This window comes from Oncorhynchus mykiss, chromosome 11 (assembly GCF_057628025.1).
Source record: "Oncorhynchus mykiss isolate SJ-2025 chromosome 11, ASM5762802v1, whole genome shotgun sequence".
In the NCBI taxonomy this organism is placed as follows: Eukaryota; Metazoa; Chordata; class Actinopteri; order Salmoniformes; family Salmonidae; genus Oncorhynchus; species Oncorhynchus mykiss.
This window is the reverse complement of record NC_143032.1, coordinates 57,876,765-57,893,139: the sequence shown is the minus strand read 5'-3', so window position 1 is coordinate 57,893,139 and position 16,375 is coordinate 57,876,765. Positions and strand designations below refer to the sequence as shown.

Below are 16,375 nucleotides of genomic sequence, written 5' to 3'. Positions count from 1 at the left end.
TTAAAAGGTAATTTACCACCTTCACAAGTGCAGTCTCAGTGCTATGATGGGGTCTAAAACCAGACTCTAGCATTTCGTATACATTGTTTGTCTTCAGGAAGGCAGTGAGTTGTAGCGCAACAGCCTTTTCTACAATTTTTGAGAGGAATGGAAGATTCGATATAGGCCGATAGTTTTTTATATTTTCTGGGTCAAGGTTTGGCTTTTTCAAGAGAGGCTTTATTACTGCCACTTTTAGTGAGTTTGGTACACATCCGGTGGATAGAGAGCCGTTTATTATGTTCAACATAGGAGGGCCAAGCACAGGAAGCAGCTCTTTCAGTAGTTTAGTTGGAATAGGGTTCAGTATGCAGCTTGAAGGTTTAAAGGCCAGGATTATTTTCATCATTGTGTCAAGAGATATAGTACTAAAACGCTTGAGTGTCTCTCTTGATCCTAGGTCCTGGCAGAGTTGTGCAGACTCAGGACAACTGAGCTTTGAAGGAATACGAAGATTTAAACAGGAGTCCGTAATTTGCTTTCTAATGATCATGATCTTTTCCTCAAAGAGGTTCATGAATTTATTACTGCTGTAGCGAAAGCCATCCTCACTTGGGGAATGCTGCTTTTTAGTTAGCTTTGCTACAAATAAATTTCGGATTGTTCTTATTTTCCTCAATTAATTCTGAAAAATAGGATGATCGAGCAGCAGTGAGGGCTCTTCGATACTGCACGGTACTGCCTTTCCAAGCTAGTCGGAAGACTTCCAGTTTTTGAATATCAATATGAAAACAATTCTGGGCAACAATTAAGTACCTTACAGTAATAGATTTCCATTAAAATGGACAAAAAATTGCTTTTAGGAAAAAAATATTTCTCATGCAAGAATTTTGCTATGAGAATCTGACTGCTGATAGGTACTTTTCAGAGTAGGAGGCCGTTCCTTCTATTGCTAGAGCAAAAGACTCACCTGCTGCGTACCGACTTGGTACCAATGAACCTGACGTTTCTACTAATCGCAATGCTCCTCAGTGGCCAACAACTTGCCTTTGAGCCAATCAGAGAGCATTAATCTCCACATCGGGGAGCCGACAGGAGTGACAAGAAAAAGGAAAAATAGTGGCACTTTTTACAGTCTAATCCACACCCTTTTTATCAGAATTGTTCTAACTAAAGCAATACGTGTTTTTTTCTAGAGCAAGTCTACATCTTTCACGTCTAACTACAGAGTTTTGTGCATGAAGAATGGTTATTTTGTTAGCTTGCTAACTGAGCAAAGCAGTCACGCACACTTCATATGACACAAATGGGGTGGCAAGTGCAGCACGATACACACAACACTAAATGATCCTTAAGAGGTTTTAAATGTAAAAAATGAGTGCAGCTAGATAGCATTGACTATACCATAAAGCAACACAGACATACATGCACTGCCAAACAACGCAACTGCCCTTACAAAAAAAAGATTGCACTTTTGAAACTGCAGTAAAAGTGTAGTAAATGCCGTCAACTGTGGTATTTTGAATGCAGTAATTGCATAATAACTGCAGTGTACTGCAGTTGATCTGCAGATATACTGCACTCTAACTGCAAACTTCTGGTTTGGAGTATTTTAACAAGGCTGAGTGGCTGTTGACTTCAAGGTCTTTGCCGTGTGAACACAAAAGAGATGGACTGCCGTCACTGTTCAGAGGTGCTAAGTACTGTTGGCAGGCAAAAGTTTGACAATCGTACCGGTGTGTTTGAGCTATTATTGGCAGAGAGATTTGGAACTCTCTTTGTTATTGGTCTATTAACCAATGTACCACATGGTGATGTCACCATTGAAAGCTAAAACTACCACCCATGCAAACCTGCTGCTTAGAAGGTACTGTGTAGATTGCATTTTCAACAAGCAACTATCAGGACATTTTTTCCTAAATGTACAGTGTTAGTTACATCAGCTATTCTACAATATGATATAAAACTCAAGACAATCTAGTTTTTGACTGCATTGGGCGTTTAAATATCCTTAAAGGAATCCAAGTGCAACAAAAATGTACTTCACTATTTGTCATTTATGATAACACGTCATGCGTTTGTGAGGAGACAATCAAAGCAGAGATTTACTGGTGTGGTTGCATCTGACCACAGGGGGGCATTCTCTTCACTAGAGAAAAATACAAAGTGGACATAAAGCACATGTATTTTGTCTAGAGGTGCTCTGCACACCTTACTCAACATGTGAGATGAGTGGGCATTCTGCACTTGCTTGACAAAGCCATAAACAGAAAAGCAAGTCTTCTTAGAGGCCTATTGTACCATGCCTTTAAACAGATGATGGATGAAGGTCCCAGATCATCTAGCTCAACCCTCTTGCAACCCTTCCAATTTATTCTCACAGATTTGATGTTCTGAAATGTGGCAGATGAACTATAATCTATCTTGGAAGAACTACATGTAATTATTCTTCATTAACATCATTAGGCTGGCCAGCATGCCTCCAAAATATCTGTACACCGTCTGTCAACAATGTGATAAGATCATTGCACCATTATCAATGCGGTAAGCAGATCCTGCTTCTCCCTCTGCATTAGATATTCATTATGTCTTTCTCTTCCCATAAAACTTGACATATTCATCGGCAGCGTGACAAATCAGATGTGCAGTGAAATGGAGTGTGACTGAGAAGAGCAGTGGAGGATTATATCCAACAGGCAATCTCTCCACAATCCCTTCATTTGACTGGGGGAAATACCCAGGGACGAGAATGAGATGGAATTTAACTAAAGATAGATGAAGAAAAAGCAGATGGAGAACAGTGTGCTATAGTTAAGTAATCATATATGCCATACAACAAACTTGGGTCCTAATTCATTCAACCACGTCATGCAACAAGATAGGAAAAATGCCACGGGTGGTGAAGACTTTTGCAAAACACTGTATTTATAAAGGGTTTGAATGAATTGTGCCCTTGGCCTCTCTCTCAGAGGAATGAGGATGTCGATGTAATCGAACACATCGATGAATTCCAATCAGTTTCCCTTCAAACATTGAAGTGTAATTTCACTGTCTTCATAATCTGCACTATATAGTAATTCTTATTACAATACATATAGCACATCCTAATCTATCAAACGATTTCACCCATATACCTTTAAGTTTGAAAATGAACTCAAGGTTTCAATATAATATATTAACAATAGCCTATTTTTGTACCCTCTCTGTACCACACCAGCAGGCTCTTGAATATTCTGGGTTTCAGTGAAGCACAACCTACCTTGGTTAACAACAATGGAGTGAACTAACACTGTCTGTTACCATGGATCCATCTACATTACTATCAGCATTCCCAAGGTTTTATTCAGACATAACCATTATCAAAATCAGCTGGCTTAGTAACTACAATATCCAGTTGATTTAAGTTGGGAAAGACCAGGTCTTTTAGGTCTACATCCACACAAAACTGTAGAACCTGCCAGATGTCTCACCACTACCACCAGATGGGGATGTTTTCCAAGCCTTGCTTGAGACCTTGTACCAGGGCACTACATGCTAGAGGAGGGTAGTAGGAGGAGCTATAGAAGGACGGGCTCATTGTAATGGCTTGAATGGAATAAATGGAAAGGTATCAAGCACATCAAACATATGGAAACCACATGTTTGACTCTGTTCCATTAATTCCATTCCAGCCATTACATTGAGCCCCATAGCTCCTTTCACCAGCCTCCTCTTGTACATGCAGTTATGGAAAATCACTTTCGTGCTTACTTTAATTATTTTCTGATATCAAATACTTAAAAACTTCTTAGGGCTAGGCCCCTTTTTTCTCCACTTCCTGTCTGAATGACATGCCCAAAGTATACTGTCTATAGGTCAGGCCCTGAAGCCAGGATATGCATATTTTTTTTTTTTTACCTTTATTTAACCAGGCAAGTCAGTTAAGAACAAATTCTTATTTTCAATGACGGCCTGGGAACAGTGGGTTAACTGCCTGTTCAGGGGCAGAACGACAGATTTGTACTTTGTCAGCTCGGGGGTTTGAACTCGCAACCTTCCGGTTACTAGTCCAACGCTCTAACCACTAGGCTACCCTGCCGCCCCATATAATTGGTACCATTGGAAAGAAAACACTTTGAAGTTTGTAGAAATGTTAAAATAATGTAGGAGAATATAACACAATAGATAAGGTAGGATAATATCCAAAGAAAAACCAACCCATATTTTTTTTTTTTTTTTTGAGAGACCATCCTCTTAGAAAGAGAAAGGTCATGTTGAAAATTATCTTTCTGGATGCAATTCCTATGGCTTCCACAGGGTGTCAGCAGTTGTTGTTCAAGGTTTCAGGATTGTAACTTCAAAAACTAATAAGAAATATCAGTTTTAGTAGAGCGACACAGTCTTGGAAATTAGTTTTTGCGGGCACCATGAAGACATTACGCACATGCTAAAATTGGTTTCCTATTGAACATACTTCTTTCTGAAATAAATATTATAGTTTGATTACATTTTAGGGTATCTGAGTAGTAAATAGAAACGTATTATGACTTGTTGACATAAAGTTTAGGGGTAGATTTTCGGATTCCTTTTTCTGCAAGTTGAATGAGTGGATTACTCAAATTGATGGCGACAACTAAACTGACTTTTTGGGATATAAAGAAGGATTGTATCTAACAAAACGACACTACATGTTATAGCTGGGACCCTTTCGATTACAAATCAGAGGAAGATTTTCAAAAAGTAAGTGAATATTTAATCGTTATATGTGAATGTATGAAACCTGTGCCGGGGGAAAAATATTTAGATGTGGGGCGCCGTCCTCAAACAATCGCATGGCATGTTTTCGCTGTAATAGCTACTGTAAATCGGGCAGTGCAGTTAGATTAACAATAATTTAAGCTTTCAGACGATATAAGACACTTATTAGTACATAAATGTTTAAAATCCATAATATTTATGATTATTTATTTGAATTGCGCGCCCTAGCCCTAAGAAGTTTTAAGGTGTGCTTGATTTAGCTTGCCCGTACACAATTAACCATCGAATCATGTTGAAGTCCCAAATTGCAAATTGTGCCCACTCTGCACATCAGTCAAGCTAAATCAAAAGATATTTGATATGCAGGTAACTGCCAAAATAAAGGAAGCATCAACATAAAGTGTCTTAATAGGCCGATGGGCCACCACCAGCTTCCAGAACAGATTCAATGCTCCCCTGCATAGATTATATTGGTGTCTGTAACCCTATTGGAGAGATGAGACACCATTCTTCCACGAGAAATTCCATCATATGGTGTTTTGTTGCTGGTGGTGGAAAACGCTGTCTCAGGCGCCACTCAATAATCTCCCATAAGTGTTCAATTGGGTTGAGATCACAATTTTAAACCCACTATGCTCCTTTGAGTCGTCACTTTCAAAGTCACTGAGATCTCTTCTTCTCTTCTTCTAAATAATAGGAAACTGACATTTTTTATATACATTGCATGACCCTAAGCATGATGGGATGTTAATTGCTTAATTAACTCAGGAACCACACCTGTATCCCTCACTTTGTATCCCTCATTTACTCAAATGTTTCCTTTATTATCCTGTAGGTATAGGACTGCTGTACTCTCAAGAGAATTTGGAGACATAGTTCATATTAGGCCAGTCTTGCAGAGACATCTAGTGGTTGCACAATTAATAATGTATCCAACTGTTTCCATTAGTGTCTAAAAGGAAATGGTTTGATAACAGATACTTTCTGTTATACTTCAAATAAATCTACACAACTGGTAACTATCTGGTACCAAATGGTGTCTTGTGGCGCTACTATTGGGTTATTAACGTGTAATTACCATTTCACCATGTACATTCTCAATAACTACCTCGTAATTGATGTACCATAAAGATATGTTTCATAAATTTAGTATGGAGGTTAATCAAATGAACACAACATTCTTAACACATCAATATCAAAAGAAGTACTATTGAGACACATTGAGAAGATCTGATGTTGGAGCACAGAGAAGCATGGCCACATAAATTGCACCCATTTAAGCTTCTATGGCTGCGTTTACACATGCAGCCCAATTCTGATATTTTTTCCGCTCATTGGTATTTTGACTAACCACATCAGATATTTTTCAGAGATGATCTGATTGGTCAAAATACCAATTAGTGAAAAGAATATCAGAATTGAACTGCCTGTGTGAATGCAGCCTAGGTTTGCAGACCAGATACAGATATAAATCTCCATAAGGGCTGGCTGCCAGTGTAGGGGGCCAGTGACAGACGCATCTCAGGTGCAGAGCGTGTGGTATATATACAGTGCACTGAGTGCAGGAGGAACCCTACAAGGGAAAGGGATCCACGGTGAGTGACAGCACTAAAGGAGGTTTGGGGCTGGCGCCTGTTGAGACCTCTGCCTAGCAGCAATGGAGAAGAGTGGCTGTTTCCTTGACGAGAAGCAGATCTCTGTATCCTCTGTCCCCTCCCCCATCTCCCAATGCTACAATGATATTCCTCTCCAGGGAAGTCTCAAAGAGGTCTGTGAGACACCGAAACTAAAGATATACCATGTATACATATTCCAACAAATGAATCTAATCCAAACCCTCTAACTTCTTTAACTTCTTTATAAAGAAGCGTTTTTGTCATGATTCTTGTTCTGGAGGCAGCTCTGCAGAGTGGTCACTAGCTCACACAACCACAGAGTCATACAATCTGATTTTAAAGATAACCTTAACCACACTGCTAAACCTAATGCCTAACCATAACATTAACACCAATTGTTTTTACAATATAGACAATTTTGACTTTGCAGCTGGCCCATCCAGTGGAAATCGCTAATTCCTGCCTCCAGTACAAGACTCAACCTGAGACAATAAGGGGAAAACACAAGCGTTGTACGTAACATAACACCTGTGAGGAGCAAGAAGAGTATAGCTTGGTCTGCTACTGGCAAATTAATCATTTCCACCTCCACACCAAAAGTAGACCTTTGCACCATCTCACAGAGCAGAGGTCCATCCAACACACCCAGACTAACCAGCCCTAAACTATTAGTCTGAGAGTCACAGCCTGTCATAGTAAACGTCAGAAGCCCTACTGTAAGCTGTGCCAATAGTAATTCTTGGGAATCTCACGTAACATTTTGATGAAGATCTTTGGTGACAAATTGGTCATGAGAGAGGGGATTCTGCTTAAGTCAATGGAGGATGAGTCGAGCTCTCCTTTCAGCTGCTATCATCTCCCTATTTTGGAGTATGATTAATTAGGGTATTTTGTGGTAAACGTTACTTAACTGGCTTCTTATGTTACAGTGATGGGACAATTGATGGGATTAAGAGGGGAGGCTGTGCTGTAAGAGAAGAGGAGCTGCAGAGACTCAGAGAGCACTGCCTTCTGTAGGCTAATCAGCTCCAAGCGTTCACAGAACACAGGTGGGGTGTCATTAAGTCATTTAGTCATCAAACTGGACACCGTCTGCCTTCGAAACATTCCAAACAATTCCCAGCTGAAATGTATGCCTATAGAGTTGCTACATGAATTGCAGTACAGGAGCTTTGAAGTTTTTGCTTGCTTGTTACTAGTTACAGTGTATTATGTGAAATGTGCCATCATCTTCCAAATAAACAACTTTTGTCAGACAAACCTTTTTACCTAATTGTATTGGTTAAATAGAAAATGGGATTTTGTTATTTGATTTATGAATGCCTCATTTTGAATTCAGCTATTTTCAATTTAAAAGGACAGTCTACAGTTCAAACAATAACAAAGCGAACACCCCACCACTGTGTTTGGTAAGCAGATGAGGGAGGGATAGGGTTGGAGAAATGTACCACTCTAGACTGAGCTATGGATGCAAGGACTGACAGACCATCACATTAAAATAATACTTTTAACATGTGTTTGGTTACAATTACATTGTTTATAAACAATGGAGTAAAACAGTCTTATATTTTGGCTTCTGATGGGGTATGATAGTAGAACTAAGCTCATGCAGCATTTATAAGTTAAATTCCACCAGAATCAATGGGTATATATCATTAATTTAAAATGATCCACCCCCGAAAATGTGTCATCACAATTATTCCCCAGCCCTGTGCCTCATAATAAAGTTGGTTACACTTTTTCATATTGTATTCTTGTAACAGAAAAATGATCCTAAAATCTGAGTGAATGACAGGTCAATTTTTAAAGTTCCCTTAAAACACACGGTGCTTCGATCACGCAGACATTTATTTCAAACATGCATTGACAGGTTTATATTCCTCTTAGAAAAGACACTGACGCGTGAAACGAGGAGACAATCCTGCAAGTAAACAGGAATTGAGAGTTTTGATAAACTGGTGCAGCTGGTCAATAAATCTGATTTAAAACAGTTAAATTAATATTTTCTGATACCACTACAAATCGTCTAAAAATATTGACAACAAAAAAGCATTGGTCACATATATTTCACGACCATCTAATATTCTTTGACTTGGGTCGAATTCTATATTGTATTAATAAAATCGTGTTCTTATTTGTTCAACCTTAACTAGGCAAGTCAGTTAAGAACAAATTTAGATTTACAATGACGGCCTAGGAACAGTGGGTACAACGACAGATTTTTACCTTGTCAGCTCGGGGATTCGATCTAGCAACCTTTCAGGTTACTGGCCCAGCGCTCTAACCACTACCTGTCGCCCCAGCAGGAATCATGAGTGTTGCATATATAACCCGATATGGAACCAATGTTGGTTGGTTCAGTGAAGGAGAATCCCTAAGAATCCCTATCCATACCATATGAAGTAGTATTTTCGATCATTTGTACTAGTCATTTCCAACTTGTTTTGATAAAGGTCAGGAAGGCCTACATGGAACAATTTATTACGTTTGATAAATTGTCGAGAAATAGATTGGGTATGGATTGGAGGAAAGTATGCACAAGTTATAAGTAATTATTTATTCTGAATATACTGTAAGCATTTCGATTTTATGACTGACGATTTCGATTGTCATGACTGATAAATAAATGAAAGAAACATGTGCAGCTGTTGGCTATGCATCTATACTACTGCTGGTACCCTATTTTAATTCCTCTTGTTAGACTTAAACGGAAAGTTTGGTTTAAAATCATAATATCTCATATGTGCAAGCTCTTCTTAATTTAGGAACATTTTAGGAGGTATTGCAAAGCTTCTGGACGTTGTGGTCAACTAATTCATATCCCATTCACGAATTCGGCTAAAATATGGGAATGTCTTTATTATGTACTTTTCCCTTTCCCTGCATTAGATGAGATGGAAATTGAATTGAGACCCTAACCTGTCTATTACATTGGGGCAGTAGAAGAGCTCATTAATGTTAAACCCTGGTCTCTCTTTTCTCTTCCGGCGCGTCTCAGCATTAGCCAAGCATTGCAGGCTGGCGCCGCGGCCTCTCCACTTCCACAACATTAGGTGTAATGTTACTGTTTGTTGTGGCCTAAGCATACTAATAGGTCGTTGGAAGTCAGCATCAGTGTAAACCTGAGCGACATCCACCTTGCCGGGCAAGATCACTCAACCATGAAGACCTGAACAACAATTGAGTAACCTACCCTGTCTCAACAGAAGCTCATGAATAGAGAGCCACTGGTTTGGCATCATGCAGTCCATCTGGTTATGGATAGTTATCGCAGCCGCGAGTTGAATTTAGTTTGCTGCGGCTGCTATTAGAAGCACATCTGCACATCACAAATCCTAAAATCGTCTTAAAACGCAATCAGCCTAAACTCCTCTGCAATAATCTCAGTTATGATGTCTATATCATACACTCTTAGAAAACAATTATTGTATGCTTGTCTTGCTTCACATATGGCACCCATAAAGGCTTCATTCAGCATGCTTCCCATCCGAAACAGTTCGGGTCAGTTAATGCATATATTATGACGACATTTTGTGCAAGGGTTTTTGCACAAGGGTTTTTGCACAATAAAGGTGTTCTCAAGGCAAGCAGAAGTTCTGGTGCTTAAGTCTACACCCTTCGTCGGTTATTGGTCAACAGTAGAGATTCTTCAATTAAGAGTTTGTTGTCATTCAACAATAGACAATTCCTGTTTTTTCACTTCAAAAATACTGCACCAAACATCTTAGTTTGATGTAAAATGACGCATCTCATTGGCAAAAGCGTCAAAATCAATGACATATTTCTTGAGTTATCTTAGATTAATTCGGACTATTTTGAGGAAGTGCATACTGGCTATGGTGTCTCAAGATGGGACAAACAGTAGTCTACTATTTCCACTTTTTCTAAATTTTCTAGCGAAGGTCTTATAAGGGAGTATGCGACCAGACTCGTTCGGTTCGCCTAGCCGAGTTCAGCTAGACACCAGCCGATCCGAAGCATGCGGAAGCCTTACAGGTTCTACATAGAGCCGACATTGCATATAGAACCCGATATGGAACCAATGTTGGTTCAGTGAAGAATAATCCCTAGGGTTCTGATCAAAGAACCCAACAAAATAGTTATATATAGAACCTGTAGGGGTGCCATATATGAAGAAAGCAATATAACCCTTTTTTGATTCTATCCGGAACCTTTTTATCTAAGAGTGTCCAACAGCCAAACATTCTTCTTCTTCGTCATCATCATCTTCAATAGCTAGGAGAAAATGTAGGTGTAATAACTTCCCATCCTGGCACCCCACCCCCATTCTGTCCATCCTTACCCAGTTAAAGTGAAATGTCTCGTGTCACCGTGTAAGATGAGATAAAGGAGTGGTTAAAGTGCATGAGACAGGCGCATCACACACTTGGCTATTGGCAGTTTGGAGACGGTTTCTTGGAGTGCTGAAAGGTATGCCCTGATGATACTACACACGATAGTGAGACCAGGTTGACTTTCAGACAGTGCTTATCAACTCACCTAGATCTAAGGAATTATTACATCCCTATTGAAGAACATTTGGAGAGCATCGCTAATATCTGTTGTATGATTGATTTCACTTGACCACGCTGAAACTGTGCAGTTACACATTTGTCTGTCTTAAAAATAATCCTCTGTATAAACTAGTGATGCTTCCCAGTCCAGTGACTTCAACGCCATTCTCGGTGAAGGATATTCTAAAGATGGAGCAGCAACATCACCCCCACCAAGGTTTCTTCTATCCAGATCAAGACGCACAGATGTCTCTGCAGCGCATGCACAGTGCACTTCGGAGCCTCGACTTACTTGACAGCCAGGATAAGTCGTGCTTCTCGGGAGCAACACAGATGAAATGCACCCTGAGTTCGGAGGACATTGACATCCTGAGGGGCAGTTGTAGTTCAGCGGCTGAGGAGGAGACAAATGGGGACCCAGGTAAATTAAAACGATGTCGTTAAAACACGCAGCGCTGACATCCAATGACAGATCATTCCCGAAAAAAAATATTCGATTGGGCTCTGTCAATACAAGAACTGCATTAAAATGTTTTTTTTTTTATATATATATAATCATGAATAATTTTGAAACAAACTGAAGTACACCCTGAATGAAGCTTTATGGAATTGGCCCCAATCCTGCCTCTTGATGCTGCATGACAGCCTGTCTCTCAACCTCATGCCCCACCAAAATCTATTTTCATGAACAATATTATTAAAATGTTTTTAAAGGGGCAATGAGCAGTTGCTACATTAATTTCTGTACTTATAAATTAATGATATGTACCCATTGATTATTGAAGAATATAACATATTGGTGCCTCATGAGTTTGGTTTAACTGTCGTACCCTATCAGAACCAAAAATATAAGCTTGTTTTACTCCAATGTCTCTAAACAAAGTAAATGTAAGCAAACACTATATAGCCTCAAAACATTGTTAAAGCTGTAATGTTTATTTCATGGATTGTCAGTCCTTACATCTGTCTATGAATTTGAGAATGGTTACATTTCTACAGCCTCATCCCGCAGCTGGTTAACCAAACAGGTGAGGGTACGATGCTTTGCTATTGTTTCTACTGCTGATTGCCATTTTAATAGGCATGCATAAAATTACATTTTTTCAATATAAACTAGCTAAACCTCCTATTTTGACAATGTTTTACAAATATAAATAAATGGCAATGACGAGGCCTACCTATAGGAGATAATAAAGGCTAGTAAAGGGTAATGAATGGACCTTCTCACCACATTTAAATTAATCTCCGTGTGAGCTTTATATTGTGACATTGCTGATATGCATAATGCGTAATGCAGTTAATCCATGTGACGCAGCAATTTCAATTGAAGTAGGCCTAACCCACTGTGCAAAAACTGGGTGAATCAACGTTGTTTCCACGTAATTTCAACCCCCCAAAAACAATGGGATGACGTTGAATCAACGTGGAAAACTGATTGGATTTTCAAGAAGTCATCAATGTAAGGTAATTTCCTATTTTTTGGCCCAACTTTTAACCTAAATCCAATGACATGGTGAATGTGTTTGTTAATTTCACGTTAGCTGACCACTCCACCAAATGTAAATCAGAACTTGAAGGTGAACTGACGTCTGTGCTCAGTGAGAAGTTTTTAACTAGGCAGTTTTCCAATGTAGGAATGTGTCTAACATTGTTATTTCTAATTATTGCAGGTATGCTTCTTGACGATTCGATGGGTTGTGATGGGAAAAATGACAATACCTATTCAGGCAAGCCAAAGCAAAGATTGCGCAGAAAACCACGCGTGCTATTTTCCCAAACGCAGGTTTTTGAGCTGGAACGGCGCTTCAAACAGCAGAGGTACCTTTCTGCACCAGAGAGGGACCACCTCGCCAATATTCTAAAGCTGACTTCTACTCAAGTCAAAATCTGGTTTCAAAACAGGAGGTACAAGTGCAAGCGGCAAAGACAAGACAAGTCTCTGGAATTGGCTGGATACCCGCCTCTACCACGAAGGGTGGCAGTGCCGGTGTTGGTTCGAGATGGCAAACCGTGCATGGGAGGACCTCATTTAGCGCCATACAACGTGACAATTGGCTCTTACAACACCATATATGGATATGGTAATAACTCACATGGTTGCAGTTATCCGAGTATGCCATCCATGCCAAGTGCCACGCAAATGTCCAACAACCATATAGTTGACATGAACCTCATGGAAAATGTAGAGGGGCCATTCCAACAAGGACACTTTCAGGCAACTTTACCGGGGATAAGAGCGTGGTGAGAAACTATTCCAAAACAACCACCCAACTCTCATAAAGTTTTTTTCCTTTAGGTTATTGTTTAGGTTTGGCTATGCAGCTGCAAGGTTACTTGTTGAAAACATCAACGAATAGGCCAATAGGCAAATCCAAGTGTAAGCATATACTGTTTAACACGTTTATATTAGACTATATGTGTTTTATTATAACTATGTGTATTGGTCTACTATAATTTCTTGTTTAACTATTTCGTTTTGTTTAGCTATTTAACTAAGTTGATAATATTGCTCTAACGGACTTTGTTCAAGACATGGTATTTTTGTACATGACAATAAACCTTGATTTAATATTTTATTGTGCTGTGAGATCACGCCATCCTCTCTCTGCAACCCAATCATATTATATTTAGACTTGTATTAGACCTACAACTACATCTACAACAAATAACACAAACGATTAAAATGATTTTTAAAAACAACATCAACAGTCAAGGCCTAATGGGAATATTAATTGTATTATACGTTGTATTATAAATTGCATTATAATTGTATTATTTGTCTTATAATACAATTATAGTTTTATTATTATTACTATACGGCCAAATTGATAATACATGTTTGGGGTCGCTCTGTGCAGGGGATAAATGGTCCAAAACAAATAGGCTATAACGTTGCTTCATCTCTATTAGAAGCATATAGTTTGTTGATCATTTTATGAAACCATTAAAGGGTTTTCATCGTTGAGCCTGAATTTAACTTACGAATTTGAGTATGACTTGAGTTGACGTTGACAATTAATAGCCTAAATCTATACTCGTCACAAATTGATATTGGGCTTCTTAAAATAGCCTATTTGTAATGAGGTAGGACTAATTGCTCATCCAATTAACGCCAATTACAATCAACACGCTACTGCTGTATTTTTTCCACTTAACGAATTAAGTTATATTACCCTGAAAACGGAAAAAAAACAAAGCTCACTTTTCCTCACTGATAGCAGTGTAAAATAGCATTTTCATGTTTTTCAAATATTCGTTTTATATTGTTAGACCATATAAATTGTTGCTAAAGATATCTCTATATTGACATATGACCTGGCATAAGCCCAACGATTTAAATGGTTCCACAATCTTAATGCTATCAACCCAAATGGTCATTATTGTTCCGTCGACAAAGCCGCTGAACAATGCCACGCGCGATAAGGCAGAGGAGCCTGTCCTGTCATGGACCTTGGGTAAAGGTAAACAAACTCGTAGACACAGTGGCTCTTTTCCTCTTAACTTTCAATCAAATAGGGAAACAGCTTCCAATCTAACCTGTCAGCCTTCGATAGGAGGGAGATACTAACACCACTTGTGCTAACTGGATTGCACAGTTTAGATAACTATCAGTGAATGTAGCCTAAAGTGCACCAAATTTGCACATTCACGTCAAGACTTGAAAATAACAGATTTCATGATAAAACGATATATAGCCCACTGCATTGTTTCTTATGTATTCATATTCTGCTTACCTAAAATCCAATTACAGCTCTATAATTCTATTTTTATAAAATGTAAAAATTATTTGTTGGTCGATTTATGTGTCATCAATTGAATAATTCAGGGATCCTGAGTGGCACAGCTCTAAGGCACTGCATCGCAGTGGCGTCACTACAGTCCCGGGTTTGATCCCCACAATTGGCCCAGCGTCATCCGGATTAGGGCAGGGTTTGGCCGGGGTAGGCCGTCATTGTAAATAAGAATTTGTTCTTAATTCACTTGCCTAGTTAAAAAAAATTACAATTGTTATTTTATTTGGTAGCCAACCTGTGAATGTGGATTCCCTGTGTGGCTGCCTGCCTTAGCCCCGTGGGGCAGATATAGTGGTGAGCTGAGGCACATCAGAGCTGAGATAAGGGAGAGAGTGTCTCAGAGCAGAATTTAGCAGCAGACAGAGTGGAGACCAAGACCTCTTGAGAAGATCAGATAAGATGTGTGTGTCGGAAGCTCAGTTTGAGGAGGAGATGGAATAAGGTTGGCACTTTGTTAAGGGCGAGATGAGACTCAGAGAATGGGGATGCATTACATACCCTTTTCAAAGACCAGGGCTCATCAGCTGGCTTAGGGCTTAGATCACGGACAGAATAGAGCAGACTATAAATGGTAGATGCTGTAACCATCTCTGATCTGTAGTCATCACAGAGAAGTCCACCCTTTTGAGGATTGAAATGAATGGATTTTTTTTCACAATGTTGATTACAAATCAGATACCCAATTTGCACTGAAGTAATGTCATTTATATTGAGGTGCTTGTTTTGAAATTGAAGACTAGTTACCAGTATGCTGTAATCTAAATTATTCAAACTCCATGAAAATAACTTGTTCTAACTGAATGGACATAAGGTGAGGGCATTACACACTGATCCAAATGTGAGCCATGCTGTCACAGAGAAAAACGGTTCAGCCAGGGAAAACATCATACAGTGGTGTAGTCACTGGGATTTACAGATTCAGCTCTGCCACCCAGTCTTTACATCAAAGATATCAGACAGTGAAATGTATGAGTCATCAACCTGAGGTAATCTCAAAGTACACATGATCAGTCAGTTCAAGAATGTAAATACCACATAGGACATAATGTATATGTGTATAAGAAAGACACAACATAGAATGTGTGTAGTGACCGGAGGATGTACTTACAATCTAGAATGTTGACAATTTAGTAGTACAAAAAAATAAAAGTAAAATCGGCAAGAATTGGTCAACCATTTTTAATACATGACCTATTAATACATAATGCATCCACACACCAATAAGAATTTGAGTTTAAAGACATATTTTTTAAGCTGCTCAATGCGTTAACATGGTTTTCAGCCAGAATAGAAATCTATGGACAAGGTAAGACAGCAATCCATGGTTTGGTTTAATTTCCCTTGCACCGTTTCTACATGCTAACGTTTTAGCATTTGCGGTACAAATCCCATTCAAGTCATGGGACCGATATTAGCATTTTTCGCGCATCACGTTCCAAACATCTATAAGAGATTTTTTTGAGCTTCACAATACATTTGACATACTTTCGGATTATCTGGACATGATGCGTGAAAAATGCTAATATCGGTCTCATGCCTTGAATGAAATTCAAAACGCTAAAATATTAGCAGGAACTGTAATTTGGGTGAACTATCCCTTATAATCTAGATCCCCAACTGGCAGTCCGCAGGCAGAGCAAAAAAAATATAATTATTGTATACAATACCAGTCATAAGTTTGGACAAACCTACTCCTTCAAGGGTTTTCTTTATTTGTACATTTTTTACATTGTAG

At 39.0% G+C, this 16,375-nt stretch overlaps 1 protein-coding gene and 1 long non-coding RNA gene across 2 annotated transcripts in view; one reads left to right on the top strand and one right to left on the bottom strand.

The window, feature by feature from the left end:
* Positions 1–16,375, bottom strand: part of LOC149979642 (uncharacterized) — a 39,107-nt gene that overhangs the window by 6,993 nt on the left and 15,739 nt on the right. The gene's annotated exons all lie outside the window — the stretch shown is intronic.
* On the top strand, positions 10,737–13,420 carry nkx2.7 (NK2 transcription factor related 7). The gene is made up of 2 exons (XM_021621469.3): positions 10,737–11,267; positions 12,517–13,420. Exons 1-2 carry the CDS (start codon positions 10,982–10,984, stop codon positions 13,089–13,091), a joined length of 861 nt encoding a protein of 286 aa, XP_021477144.1. The 5' UTR covers positions 10,737–10,981; the 3' UTR covers positions 13,092–13,420.

Bases quoted from the DNA above. Each gene is read 5' to 3' on its own strand.
- nkx2.7 (XM_021621469.3), top strand. From the start codon at position 10,982: ATGCTTCCCAGTCCAGTGACTTCAACGCCATTCTCGGTGAAGGATATT. The intron at 11,268-12,516 runs GTAAATTAAAAC...TAATTATTGCAG, and splicing joins GGAGACAAATGGGGACCCAG to GTATGCTTCTTGACGATTCG.